The sequence below is a fragment of the Capsicum annuum genome, chromosome 2, assembly GCF_002878395.1.
Source record: "Capsicum annuum cultivar UCD-10X-F1 chromosome 2, UCD10Xv1.1, whole genome shotgun sequence".
NCBI lineage: Eukaryota > Viridiplantae > Streptophyta > Magnoliopsida > Solanales > Solanaceae > Capsicum > Capsicum annuum.
Window position 1 is genome coordinate 105,717,661 of NC_061112.1, and position 15,987 is coordinate 105,733,647.

The 15,987-nt window shown below is 29.9% G+C and overlaps 1 protein-coding gene across 1 annotated transcript; it reads right to left on the reverse strand.

The window, feature by feature from the left end:
• Window positions 1–5,906: 5,906 nt before the first annotated feature.
• LOC107861074 (protein RGF1 INDUCIBLE TRANSCRIPTION FACTOR 1) lies at window positions 5,907–9,580 on the reverse strand. Its single transcript, XM_047406592.1, has 4 exons — window positions 9,135–9,580; window positions 7,467–7,541; window positions 7,214–7,354; window positions 5,907–6,544 (listed from the first exon to the last, which is right to left on the reverse strand). The coding sequence occupies exons 1-4, from the start codon at window positions 9,306–9,308 to the stop codon at window positions 6,212–6,214; spliced, it is 723 nt and encodes a 240-aa protein (XP_047262548.1). The 5' UTR covers window positions 9,309–9,580; the 3' UTR covers window positions 5,907–6,211.
• Window positions 9,581–15,987: the final 6,407 nt, after the last annotated feature.

A 15,987-nucleotide genomic window follows, 5' to 3' on the forward strand; every position in this document is an offset into this window, starting at 1 on the left:
TTTATTCACCAAGTCTTCTCCAATTACAACTTTTAAGAAGATGGTGCACAAGATCGGAATGCAAAGGTTCAAGGATGTTCTCATTAGGGGGAGTTAATACGCGTTGTACTCTTTTTCCTTTACGAGGTTTTGTCCCACTGGGTTTTCCTTGTAAGGTTTTTAATGAGGCAGTCGATATGCTTATTGTTAGAAATGTGTACTCTTTTTCCTTCGTTAGATTTTTTTCCTACTGAGTTTTTTTTCTAGTAAGGTTTTAACGAGGCACATTATCTATCTAGACATTCAAGGGGGAGTGTTATAAATGTATTTACATTATAGTGAATGTCTATCAAGATCTACTTTGATATCTATTAGGATTTGAAGCATCTGTTTTTTACTCAGACTAGGAGTAAATTTTTCCTATAAATAGAAGGGTTTCCTTCATCATAAATCATCACTTAAAAGAAGAAATAAGAATTACTCTCTCTTTTCTCTCTACTCTTCTTCTTTATTCTTTCTTGTTATATATATATATATATATATATATATATATATATTAACAGTGATAAATTAAGAAATCAAAAGTTGTCATTTGATTAGTACGTTGGAATACTGATTGAAGCCCATAATATGCTCTTTCTGCATTGTGCCTGCAATATGTGTATGGCAAGGTTATGGAGCTCATCACTTGGAGGCCCATTTACCCATCTAATATTTCTTCAACAACCCTCCTCCACTTTTCTCCTTTTAAAAAAAATAAAAAAATAAATTCCTTTTCTCCTTGAAACCGTCGGTTATTTTGTCATAAATTTAGTTGAAACTTGACAAAAAATAAAAGTTGTGATGAAAAATAGTTTTTGAAACCTGAAGTTGTGTTTGGAAAACAGTTGAAGTATGAGTGAAAGTGAAATTATTCATCCCAAAACTAGTGAAACTTGAAAATTGATCAACTTTCATGAAGAAATAATGTTTTCATAATTGGATTTGCATTTGGGTTTTTGATTTAATTTTGCGTTATTTTTTTTTTTTTTTTAAATAATATCATCCAATTGAAATTAACTTATTTTTTATTTCGTTTTATTTCTCTTTCTTGGTTTTATATATATATTTTTTAGTATGATTTTCAGCAAGTCACTTGTACCACATAAGAAAATACAACTATAAAATAATGGAATAATAATATTTAGATGACCAAAAAAATAATTACTATAAAGAATGAGAATTGAGAAGTAGTATTGTCAAATCTCTTAAATGCCTTTTTAATTTTCTTAAAAAAAGTAAAAAATGTTAACACGATTTAAATATTCAACTTCACTGATATATAAGATAACCTGGTCGATCAGATTATCGAACAAGCCTTATATCATACCAAAACATAACCTGATATCATAGTAATATTAAAAATAAGATGTAGTACTCCATGGGTTAATATAAATAATGCTAGTTGACTACTATAATAATAATGAAACAAGTACGATAGAATCTTAACTCTCTACACGATGTAAATGTTAATAAAGACCTAATCTATGTAGGCATTTGGAAATGTACGTAATTTATGTTTGTGATATGAAATTATGAGATGAAATAAGTGTTTGGTATGTAATTTTATATTATGACATGAAATTTTAAATTATTCAAAAAGCATGATTTGAGAAATTTAAATCATAATTTGGGATTTTTCAAATACAAAAACTAATTCACTAGTTTATATTTTATAAAATATACTCCATCATTTATATCTAACAACCATGTCTTTTATATATACAAAATTTATAGTTCATATTATTACTCTTATCAGTCTTTAAATCATTTATATTCCAATTAATCATTATTCTCATTAACATATAGCCCCGTCATGAGAAAGATTTACTTTTTTCTTAATTATAATTTTAAATTGAAATTTCATCTCGTATAACCAAACATACCCAATATATAGGATCTTTAGATAATTAGATCATCTGATCTTGTAAACACATGACGCAAATACGAGAGAATGTTATATAAATAAAACTTACCTCTTCAAGTTAAAGGATTTATTTTTTAAAAAAAAATTATTACATAAAAAATAAGAAAGGATGGAGAGTGATCCACTTTAACGAGGAAAAAGGATAATAAAAGAGTGAGAAATTTGCAACAATAATGTCTTTCTGTTGGAATAAAATAGAGCATAACGTTTTACAAATTGCTCATTGCAATTAACTTTGAAAAGGAAGATAAAAAGGGCATTATACGAGAGAATGTTATATAAATAAAGTCAATTACCTCTTTAAGTAAAAGGATCTTTTTCTTTAAAAAAATAATAATTTATTACATTAAAAATAAGAAAGGATGGAGAGTGATCCACTTTAAAAAGAAAAAAGGATAATAAAAGAGAGAGTTAAAAATCTAACAATAATCTCCTTCTATTGGAATAAGATAGAGCATAACGTTCTACAAATGGCACATTGCAACTAATTTTGAAAAGAAGATAAAAGAGGCATTATTGTTTTCGGAAGTTCGGAGATATGGTAACCCTTAATTTCAATATTTATTTCGTTGAACTCTGACTAATTGAAGGAACATTTCGCCATAGATTTTTTAAGTAGTTTTTTTTAAAAAAATCGATAAATAATATTTGGTTATACAATTTATCTTTATTTAATAAATAATTTAATTTGTCATTTTAGAAAAAAAATTAATATTTGGATCAAATTTTATTTTTTGAAAATTTTTAAAATAAAATATATTTTTTAAATACTATGATTAAATATATGAGTAGCAAAACTTCACCCAAAAATAAATTGTAAAAAATATATAAGAATCTATGACTAAAGTAAATACTGACAAATTTGCATCGGATAAAACTTATTAAAAAATAATATTTTTTTATGAAAGAATTTTTTCATACCCAAAATTGAAAGCTAAGAACTCTGATCAAGAAGAAAGGAGATTCATCACCACGTGCATTCATCCTTACAAATTTTCAACTTGACTAAAATAAAATGGAGTAAGAATAATGTTGGGTAAAATAATAAAGTGTGGTTATTATAAGCCTTATAAGGTTGGAGTTGGACAGATGGCAGTTCCCTAGAGATGCCACTTAGGTAGGCTAAGAAGCTTAGGTTGGTGCAATTATTGGAACAAAAAATACAACAAGCATGTGCATAATCACATGATATAGTCCACATGTAGTTTTACATATGGCTTCTATACAGAAACTGTCACTAACCATTTCACTCATAACACATTCCCATTTGTCACTACCAAATTAATTACATTAAATTCCACTCCTTTATTTAAATTTATTTTTCTTTTTTCTTTTTTTTTTTAAATTTTGAAAAAATATATCCCGAGCTTTCACCCTTTTCACTTCTTTAGACTTCAATCCACAATTTTAGAATTGAAAGTGAGGGTTACTTACCATTGGATTCAAACAACTCCCTCTTGTTATTTTTCTTAGTTTTTTGACTATGTTTTAAGAAAAAAAATGGTAGGTAATGCTTTTAGTTTCATTTTTTTCACATATACAATGAACTTACAATTATGCACTTGAATATTTTGACTTTAATTAGTTGGCTTCTTCGAAAAAGAGAAGGCTAATGTTGTCCTTTGGGTACCCTATTCATGTACATAAATTATTCCATGGGGGGGGTAGGATAAAATTATACAGCAATTTATGTATAAATTAATAATTCCAAGGTTTTCTTCCCTACTGTTTGTCGACGATACATTGGCTTTTCCTGATCTTTAGGGAGGCTGAGTAATGAATATAGGCTTTGTTTCATTTTGTTACTGCTGTAGGAGACGCTGTAATATTACTCTAGGTGTTTTAATTTTTTGAATAAAATGTGTCTGTTCAATTAAAAAGAAACAAACAATTATCTTCTTTTTTCTTGAAATTTCTTTAAGGTATGATATATAAATATATCTTTTAATTTAGCTTTAATAATCTAATGTTTATGTTCTTCAATTATGGGTGTGCATAAGTAGGTATTTAGAACTTGTTTGGATGGGTCTATAACTTTTGGCACATAAGTTATAATTTAATAGGGACTCTAACTTATGAATTTTGATTTATATATTTTTTACTTTTTAGCTTAAAAATAAGTGTGTTAATTTTGTCCAAATACTACAAGAAGACTTAAATATATTTTGGCTTAAAATCATTAAAATATGACAAGCTAAACATGTTATTAAACTTATATAAAGTTGAACAAATAGACACATATTTGGTATGTAGCATAATATACATTCTACATGACATAAACACAAATCACTTGTGATTAAATGTTTGTCCTTTTTTACTAGAAATCTTCATTTTTATATATGGAAAATCTTAATGTTTACACGTAAGAAGTATGAAAAAAAATCATTTCTTCTATTCATTTTCTTAAGTTGATAAGAGAACTTAATTCCTAGTAAAGCTCACACCATACACACATGTAAGAGATATTTTGCTAACCTTGGTGAAAAGTTGTGCTCGTAGCATTGGAAAATATTAAAAAGAAATTGAAAGAAAGAAGAGGCACACCATCTCTTCTTTAATGGAAAGTACTGTACGGCGGAATGACATCTTCATATAACGAGATGTGCCTTCTGCTTTTTGTCTTCTGGAGGAGTATGCCAATGGCGATTTAATAAAATTAAATAAACAACAGTCTCTGAAATAAAAGCTGGTAAAAATATTAGCACTATTTTTCAAGTACTTATCATGTTAGTATCTTATTAAATGTGGTGGTTTCTCACTACTGAAGATTTCTACGTTGGATATAAAACAATGTAATAAAGACGACTTTATATTCAATACTTGGATCCAAAATTTTTAATTTTGATTAAAAACAAAGGAGTACTCATTACTTCAAAGTTCAACTAACAGGCAACTTGAAAATGAAATCAAACATTTAGATGTTTATTTCTTAAAAACATTTTAGTTAAAAATCCGTAATTAAATGGGAATAGATGTTCAGTTTTTTCCTTAAATTTTTTCTTAGAGTCATCCTTTTTTGTATTGTACGAGCAGGACTAGTATAGAAATACCCTTGCCTATTCTCTTTTGTCTTGCAATATGTTTTTCTCTCGTTAGTAATTAAGGTTAAATACAATCCTGCTATCACAAAATTGTTCAAGATATGTCCTTATTCACTCACAATAACAGAAGCTTTTTAACACATGAAACTTTTTTACAAGGGAAAACAATCAAATTTTCCCTTGAAAAGGTTCCCCTAGTAAATAACTAAATATATAACGGAATATTTGAACCAATTTTATAGTATAATTAATTGTATATGTATTTAACTCAAACTTATAACAAGCGCAATTTTGACCCTTTTTCTCTAGTTTAATAATAATACTACAGGCCTTCAACATGTTAGCTTAATCGACAAGAACACTATGACTAAGCAAAACTTCTAATAAAATATATAAAAGTAAGAATTGTGTCTATCCTAAATTAAAGTAAATAATGAAAACACATTCTTTACCTAGAATAGTCTCTATGGCTCATAAAGATACATAGAAGTAAGAATTGTCTCTATCCTATTCACTTCAGATTACACTGAATGTATGTTAACATTGTAATGCCTAATTATCCATGAGACTAATGTAGGGTTCACAAAAATTCTAGCTTGTAGCAAATATCTATTCAATTGATCTTCACTCTGCATTTGCACATGTGTTCTTTAAAATAATAAGATAAGAAGGGAAATAATGATATCCAAGGTGGTCCTAGCTCATACCATGCATTATAAAACCATGTTGACCATCAAGTATTAAATTTACCCATGACATTCATGTAGAGAAGACGAAAGGCTGACCAAAAGAGGAAAAAAAAAGTAAAAATCACTTGTTTCTCCGATACACAATGACTTTATCAGTTACATCAAACTTACTCTTCGATAATATAAACAATACAGTAGTAAAAAAGTAATAATGTATTATTAACCGTAAAATAAGATATATTTAGGAGCTAATTATATTTATCTGTTCAAGTTCCATTGCACCAAGTACAAAATTGGTGATATTTAGAGAGCTTAAATATCTAGTGGAAACATCTAAACATCAACCTATATATGGTTCACAATGGAATCATTTTTGGGTAATAAAATTCCCAAACCTAAGAGTGACACTAAAAACATCATAAAATTACAGTCACAAATCCAAAGAACTAACAGTGCTAGTAGTATTACAACACGTATAAAATATATACTACTAGTGCTTAATTATTTGAAGATATTTGAGTCATTTTTTTTTTTTTTCAAGAAAGTGGAGATCTTTGAGGGGCTCCCTTTCTCCTATTGTTCAATGAAAGGACAAGGCCAGGGAAAAAACCACTGCCCTTTTTCTTATTTTTGATCATACGGCCACCGTGTGAAATACCGGAATTGTCCATGATATTATTTGAGCAAGATGAACCTCTGCATTCTAATGGATCTTCTAATATGGAGTTGGGAGTAATTTGGCTTTCTTCATCGATCAAATCAGAGGTGTCCACGTGGAGTCCTTCAAATTGGGAGAGAGCAAACTCAGAATCATCAAACTTATAGAGGATGTTTGATAGGTCTTCACCTTGATACACCATATAATCAACCTGCATCATAATGTTCCATAATTTGAGTTTACAAAACCAAAAGTGTAATTTTAAACATGCTTAGCAATATTTCCATCTAATATAAAAGAACGAGCCAATATTATTTGGTAATAATATACTTATACGGTACTTTCGATAAACAATTACTCTCTCCGATTCAATTTATTATCTTACTTTTTTTTTTAGTTCATTTAAAAACAAGCTCTTTTCCTTTTTGACAATTCTTTAGTCCTTAATAAAAACTTACGCGCACCGGGTGTATACACCAAAATAATGTTCTTTACCATGGTTATGCAATTAAATTAAGTAAAATATATGTTGATTAATCATGATTAAGTAACATGAACTTTAAATTCAAACACATGACATGCATGTATTGACTTGGTATATACACTGGGTGCGTATAAGTTTTACTTGTCCATCACATGTTTAAAACCACTAAATCAAAGGACATTTTGGTACATTAATTTCATATATATTTAACTTAAGGTTATAAGATTCAAAAATTTTCTTTATTTTCTTAATTTTCAAATCAACATCAGACAAACAAATTGAAACTAGAATATTTAATTTTCAAATTCTTATTTTTCATGTGATATTATTATAGACATTTAAAATTGAATCAAATTTAAGTTCTGAAAAAAAAAAAAAAAGGAATAGAAGGTGGACCTTGCAAGAGAGAGAACAAAAGTTGAAGGGGTCCTGAAGAACTCTGTCACAAGTGAAACAAGAGTTGCCAGAAACCTTGCATGACCTTGATTGTGCTCTTTGGTTTAAGAATATAACTTTGGCACTGTTTATTGTGTAAGGCTGTCAAACAAATGGTAACATATATTATCTCATAATATCATTATAAATTTTAAATAAGATAATTAAATTCAATATGTATATATATATATATTGCTATTAACAATATAAATACCTGAATGTAGGAACAGTCAATTAGCTTCTCTAGGTCATCCAATCGTATAACATCTTGGTATACATATCTTCTCACCTGTTATTTAAAAAAAAATACACAAAAAATTACATCAACTGCAATAAGTTACTGTTGAAATTCTTTTACCTTTTTCATGTGTCAATTCAAGAGTAGTTATTGAAATCAAGAAATCTTGTCTATTATATTTCTTTAAGATTAGAGATGATAGGGATGGGGTTAGAGGGGTGTAAGAAATTCTATAAACACTAGCAAAATTATTTTTATGCATGTACAATACAGAATTACACTATATATACACTGCTTATGGTGTAAGTTCCTGTTAACTAAATTTAAGGGATATTACATCATTGATTATATGGTTCTCTAACCTAAGCTTTTATTTTTTATTTTTAAAAGGGAATTCAATAAAACTTGAAATTTAATAGGAAAAAGTAGGGTAGCCAAGTTTGAATCCAAGAAAAATAAATGTGAATAAATGAAGTGAAATTGGGAGAGAGAAAAAAGCATATAGAAAAGAGGTACTGAAAATGTTGAAAAAGGACAAAATAGAGTAAGGAAATGAGGAAAAAAAAAGATTTAATTTTGAGAATTGGGTCAAACCTGTCTATGAAAGCAACAGGTGAGGAACCTTTGCAGGGGAAAATTAGGTGTTGAAAAGAAATCTTCTAAAATTGGAAAGCAAACAACTCCATAAAGAGGGAACTACACCTCCCAAACACACTACTTTTAGTAATTGACTACATTATATAGAAATTCAAGACAAATGAATCGTGTATTAAAAAAAAAAATTGATGCACTAAGGTCATGCTCATTATGCACATGATTCAAACAACAGTCTAATCATAAAAATCTATTATATATCATTTTTTCTTAAAGTTACTTTTAAAATATTCAAAAATATTCAAAATAATTACCCTTTAAGATCAACTGAATTAAAAAAATCAGTTAATTCAAGAAAATAATTTCACATTACACAAATAAAACAACAATTAAGCCTCAATTTTAAGTAACTCTTTTAATTTTTAGAGCATATGTTAACTTCGTTTAAATTCATAAATTTAAAAAATAAAAAAATTAAAAGAAATTTACTTTGATTTAATTTGCACAACTACAATCAAATTGTCTTCACAAATTTGAGCAAATTCCCCTGCCCCTCTCTTTCAATCTCCCATAAGCAAAGAAGAAGAAAAGGAGAAATTTGAAATCACCCTAAAAGAATTAATTTAACATTCAAAGTAGATTAGAAAAAAAAAAAGAATTAAAAGCTTCTTCGCTCCCCAATTATTTCCTTGAAAAAAAACAAATTATTGTTATAGGATAAAAGATTTATATTTGTCCATAAAAAACAGTTTTTTTACATTCTTACGAGTAAGGTGACGTACACACCATCCTTCTCAAACCCTATATTAAGATTACACTGAATTTATTATTTTTATTGTTTTTGTTTGGATAAAATACTCATACTCAAGAAAATAACCATAATAGTGGCTTGTGAGTATATAATCAAAACTAAAAATTCTCACAATTCACAAAGAAACAAAAACCTCAAGGACTACTTGTTCAAGTTTCTTAAGTAAGTACATATATAATTGTTACTAGTATATATATATAATATAAATAATTAGTAGTCAAAAGTGATGTTTTAGAGACCTGGAGAAGAGGATGGGAGTGATGTTGTGGAAGGCAGTGAGGGCAAAAGCTTTGACAACACTCTAAGCAGAAGATGTTTTTCTCATTTTTCCTTCTATTTTGGTGGACCCCACATCCTGCAAAGAATTTCTCAGCCATTAATCCTTCTAACCATGCAGGTTTCATCTCTTCCATCTTGATCTTCCTTTCTAGCTAGCTAGCTAGCTAAATTGTGTATGCAATTTTGTGTGTGTGTGTATAATAGAATTCTTGTATATTACTATAATAATATAGAGAGAGAGGGAGGTAAGTGGTTAGCTTATGGGGTTGGAGAGGTGTGGGTATTGATGGGATGGTGATGAGTACATATGTATGGCCTTTTGGTTTTGGTAGCCTCTCCTCTTCTATTTATATTGCTGCTTCCAAGAAAAAGACTGTTTTCTAAGTGTTACTATATATATCGACGGTGTCTTCTACTCCCTCCGTTTTTTTTTGTTTTTTTTTTTGTTTGATTTTGATCTTGAGATAAAGATTACAAAAATAGCCAGTAAAGTTACTCTTGTTTGACCGGAAAATCACAATTCAACTCATGAAATCACCCTCTTTTTACTCTTGTAATTCGGTTCATTTTTGGGCACACCAAGATCCCTTTTAATCATGGAATCTTAAATATGTTAGTTGTGTAGAAAGTTCAAACCAACACTAGCCAAAAAAACAAACAAAAAAAAAACAGAGAAAAACATTTTTTTTTTTGAAACAGACTAAAAAAAATAAAATTAGACAAATCAATTGAAACGGCAAGAGTATTTATTTTTGGACCTTAACTAATTTAAGTTTAAGTTGAGAAATTCTATTGTTGGTTATAACGTTCCACGTCCTGGGTAACTTCATTTTCAACCCGAATATATAAAGATAGAAGAATGCTTATCAAATTCATCATAACTTTATTGCATTTAATTACGCTGTTTGCTAATCTAGAATAAACAACGATAAGTAAAATATTATAACATGTTAAACTATCCTAATGATATGAAAATTACTTTATTTGCTAGTATGTAACTTAAATTTTCAAGAGATTTTTATCCTTTTACATTTACAAATAAACAATAAAATAAAAAATTGAACAAAGAATATCATTTCAGTTTGAAATACCCTGTTCGTTTAATGGAGGAGTTTATTTCATTCTTCTCTAGACATATATAAGATAGTTTGGAAATACAAGTGAAGCATGATCTGTAATTTTACAAATTCAGGTTGTGAAATCAGTCACTAATATTTATGTTGGGATAAATTATTTATATTATTCTGTTTTTCTCCTAAAATTTACGTAAATACAAAATATTTTATATGTTGAATTGCATTTTAAACCTCAAAACCATATTTTATTTACTTATTATAGGTCACAGGTATCACAAATCAACTTTTTATACTAGGGAAATTTATCATTTTGAATATTGAAACAAAAGGGTTCAAAGGATTAATTAGCGTCCCAACTTGTAGAATGACATGACTATCTGGATATAATGATCTCTCCAAAAGTTCAATTCTTCCAAATATATTTATTGTTTTAATAAAATAAACTTTAATATTATTTGAGTCTTGATAAGATTGGCTTATGAGATTGGGGAAAGTGTTGCAAATGGTGGGAAGAAGGGCCATTAACATGTGTGTGTACTTAATAAAACAAAGAATAACACACGTCTGGTACTTATCTCCACCCCATTTTTCCCTAAAAAAAGAAAAAAGAAAATAAAAATATTTAATAGTATAGAATAGTCCAACAAAATCTTTAATAGAAAACATGCAGCATAAAATTAATGTATAGTTACTATATAATTAAGATATATATTTATTATAAAGTAATATATACCAGCGACATTACAATTTGAAATTATCACTTAAAATCAGATTGATTAAAAGTTAAAATTTTGTTTAGACTTACAATTTAAATTTTAAAGTTGTATTTTTTTCCGTCATAAATATGAAAACCCATAATTTATAAAAACTATCCAAATTCCTTTATTCTTATACAATCATTTCAAATGAGCAACTCATATAGTTAATAAACGATTACTGAAATATACTAGAAGCCGCATTAATGAATTACGAATCTCCAATTTCCTTTTGTAAATTTACATCCAATTATATGTTATTATAAACTTTCAAATAAAAATAATTTTACAAAGAGTTAGTGGTCAAATAAATCAACAATTATAGCATCTATTAACATAATTATGTCACATGGTACATACAATCTCTTCACGCAGAACCTGTGTCATTTTAAAAATAAAAAATAAAACTTCTTGTTCTTTTTCTTTATAAATAAAATATAGATTTACGAGTCAAGTTTTAATTTTATTTTTACAAAATGAACTCTCCTACTTTCAAGTGAACTTGGGGTATAACAGGTGAAATTGAAGTATTGTTAAAGCATCATAAATAGACGTTAATTTCTAATTAAAAAATTAAATTTAATCTCCAAATTGCATGGGTAACACCTACTAAAATTATTAAGATCACACCAAAATAAACACACACAAAAATCTTATTGTGTAGCAGTTGTTTATGGGAGCAGCCCATTTCTAGGCAACCACCATCTCTAAAGCCCAAAACATCTTTTCTTCTCAACTAGTAATGATTACAATATTATTTTAATGTAGACATGGTAGATCTAACAAGTTTTTACCTACCTAGCTAAAAATATTTAATGGAGTTTGCATCTCAAATTAACTAGTCGACTTGCATTAAGAAATTTCTTTGTGAAGTACACGTACTGGATATCTATCAATCTAACATGCAAAAACAAATCTTGAATGTGATTTAAATTGCAGACCAATTTGACCATTAATTAAGGTTGTAAGATTATAGGTTTCCCTTTAAGATATTTGCAGACAATTTTCCTTTTTAAATATCAACTGAGCATTTTTATTTATCTTCCAACGAAAAGTTATAAGATAGTGAGAGGGGTTTGTACAAATTACAACCGACCCTTAATCACATATGATTAGAGAATTAGGGTCACCTAATAAGATGAAGAAAATATTAAAGTCACTTGAATTAGGCTCTAATATCCCAAACGTACAAGAGGACACCAAAAAATTTCTATATCAGCAAAATACACGTCATGTGACACCCTAACTTGAAATAAGAATTTCACATATTGACAGGTCCGTACCACTAGTGAGGGAGTTCTATGATATCCTAAGTAATGGCCCTTTAAAACATGTAATTAGGATTTAAACCTATTCATTTATATAATCAACATTTCTTCAGTGTTTTATGGATATGAGACTCTGATCCTAAGCTAAGGTGTCACGCATGACTCATACTGGAGGATTGTACTGAATCAATGTCTCTTCAAATTGCAACATCTTGTTGATGACATTTCATATCTATCAGTATTCATTAGTCCATTAACAACTTGACTTCGTTTCGCAACTCTTTGAAGTTGACAAATGTTTGATTTTGAGAAAAAAACAAAAAACTTATAATTGGTTAATTGTATATTCTGATCGCTGTCATTTTTTTCTTTCTTTTTGCTAAAAAGGTTAGATAAGCACATAAAATCTTTTTGATGAAAAATTTCCTAAATGAAAATAGTTTTCAAAATCTATAATAAACTTTTGTCAAAAATGGCCTCCTTTTAAAACATGAACCTTCTTGGTATAAAGGACTCCCCCTTTATGTGGTACAATTAGAGGTGTTTGTCACATCCCTTTTTGACCAAAAAAAGATATGTATTTTAAGTTCGAAAGAGTTTTATTATTAAGGTGACAAAATGAAAAAAAAATTGTTTTGAAAAAAAAGGACTATTTACATTATTTTTTCTTATTCAGAGTCGCCACTTGGCATAATCCAGTGTGCCAAGTCACCTTTGGAAAATCCTTTTCGAAACGGTTTGACTCTAAAAACTGATCCGCGAACAGAGATTCCGGCTAAGGAATTCTGTTGACCGAGGGAAAGGTGTTAGGCACCCCTCGATCCCGTGGTTCGACCACGGTCGCTTGGTGGAGCGTATCGGCTAATTTGACATTACAAATGTATAAGCCACATAAACACACAAAACAAACAAACAAACAAATCACACAAAATTCAAAACAAACCAAAATAATGTTCAGTCCAAATTATATAATCCAAAATAAAAGAGGTGCTGAAATATAAAACTTATTCTATTCTAAACTAATCCTAAACTAAACTCCACCCGACGTTCCGGGCCTTGATCACGAGCCTCTTTTGCATACATGCTACTTTGGGGCATTCCCCAAAAAAATCAATACAAATCCTTCAGGGCATTCCCCGGCCAAATGAGTACAATTTAAACTTTTCGTGCAATAAAGTAGAAAGTACCATTTACGCACATATTCAAACACACCAACAAATCATTATTCCTAAATTTGCCTACCCGGCCTACGTTTGCCTACCAAGTGCAATAAATCATTTTCCTCCATTTTTAATCCCCACCCTAATTCATTCTCAACCACGTGATTAACCCATTTCAATACACAATCCACCAATCGAGAATAATGAAAAATCACCAATCATGCTTAGCACATCACACACCCAAATATCACCAACCGTTCACATCAACAAACAAACCACGGTATCGAATCACACGCAATCACAATCACATAAGAATTAAATGAAAGAGAAGAAAGAATTAGACCTTAAATTTGAAGCTTTCAAACTCAATGTTATTCGAATAAAGAGAATCTACACCCGGAAACCTCGAGCCGAACCTTAACACCAACAATCCAACTTGACAAAAAATGACCCGTTCACCGTCATTTTTCATGCCGTTACTGTTCACTAGTACTGTTCACCTGTTACTGTTCACCGGTACTATTCATCGATTACTGTTCACCGGCGCCCTTTTTTTTGTTGTTGTTGTTGGTGTTGATGTTCTTGTGAGGAAGATTATTTTGTGATTGTTGTTATTGTGGAGAAGATGATGATCAAAGTATGAGCCTCCCCTTTTTCCCTCTTAGAATTTTTTCTTTTATAATAGAAATGGATTTGTTATGATGTGAGAATTTTGATGGGTCCCCATATATTATTTCTTTGTGGACAAGAAAAAGGAGGGGGATCACATGGGTAGTTAGGGTGGTGATGGTGATGTGTCATTTTTAATAGGGAGGGGTTGTTAGAATAAGATAAAATTAGTTAGGAATTATTATTTTTGTCTTTTTGTGAAGGGGTTATCGCACGGGTGAGGGCACACACTAAGAAGAGGGTAAAATGGTAAGAATACTTTCTGGGAGGGATAAAATTATGTGTCTACATCATGGCCCTCTTTGCAGGTAAACACAAAATGTTTTTATACAAAGAAGTAGACAACGAGATAGAATTTTGACCCGACTATTATTCACAGGGAAGAAACAAAAGGAAGAAGGAAGAAGGACGACCGAGTTGGAGAGTCGAGTGAGGTCCCGTCGAGGCTCCGGTCCACGGCTCTGTCATTACATCAAAAATGAAAATTATAAGTTAAAACACAAATGAAATTACAAAAATCCTATCTATACAGCTTCTGTTGGAGTCCTGACTTAAGTTTCATCAACCTATTCTTCAGGCAGGCTCCTGACTTGCAATTTCTTCAACTTGTTTCTTGGTTTTCCAATGCTTCACCTCATTGCTTAACTTTCAATTTCTTCACCCTGTTCTTTAGGCGGGCTCCTGACTTACTATTTTTCAATTCGTTAACTTTCATTTTTCCACCTTGTTGCTTTGTTTTCAACTTCTTCAGCTTGTTGCTTGAATTTTCATTTATTCGCCCTGTTCTTCAGGCGGGCGCCTGAAATCACATCAAAACTAAAAGAAAATTATCCCAAACAAGAATTATTATAAAGAGAAATTTCGTTTGCCAGAAAAGTAAATTTAAAAAAAAAAGAATTAAATTTTTGCCCCAGTTTATTATCAGAAGACTTTTGGGAAAGTCACATCATACCTACTTGCATGTTGCAATGATGAATCAAGACTCTGACCAAGAAATTCATCTCTTGAGAGTAAAATTGAATAACCAAGCCTAGGAAGTGCGTCTCCTAAGAATTAAAGTGAGGGATACAAGTTTTAGTTACAAAGTGTGTCACCTAATAAATGAAAACTAGCAAGAAAGCGCGTCTCCAAAGGATTAAGTGCAATAACTTGACTAAAAAGTGCATTTTCTAGAATCAAGGGGACTGCTAGGAAGTGCATTACCCAAAAGAAAAGTTCGAATTACCCAATAAAAGAAATGTATCTCCTTACCAATATTTCTTGAATTATCAAAACAAGGAAGTGCATCTCCTTACCAATGCCGCTTGAATTACCAAACCAAGGAAGTGCGTCTCTTTACCAATGCCGCTTGAATTACTCAAACAAGGAAGTGCGTCTCCTCACAAATGTTTCTTGAATTAACCAAACAAGGAAGTGCATCTCCTTACAAATATTGCTTGAATTTCCCAAGCAAGGAAGTGCGTCTCCAATGTTGCTTGAATTACCAAAACAAGAAAGTGCGTCTCCTTATGATAGCACTTGAATTACCAAAATAAGAAAGTGTGTCTCCTTATAAATGTTGCTTGAATTGTCCAAACAAGGAAGTGCATCCCCTTACAAATGTTGCTGGAATTACCCAAACAAGGAAGTGTATCTCCTTACAAATATTGCTAGAATTACCCGAACAAGGAAGTGCGTCTCCTTACAAATGCCAATCGAATTACCAAACAAGGAAGTGCATCTTCTTACAAATATTGCTTGAATTATCAAATAAGGAAGTGCATCTCCTTACAAATGTTGCTTGAATTTCCCACACAAGGAAGTGCGTCTCCTTACAAATATTGCTGGAATTACCCGAACAAGAAAGTGCGTCTCCTTACAAATGCCGATCGAATTACCAAACAAG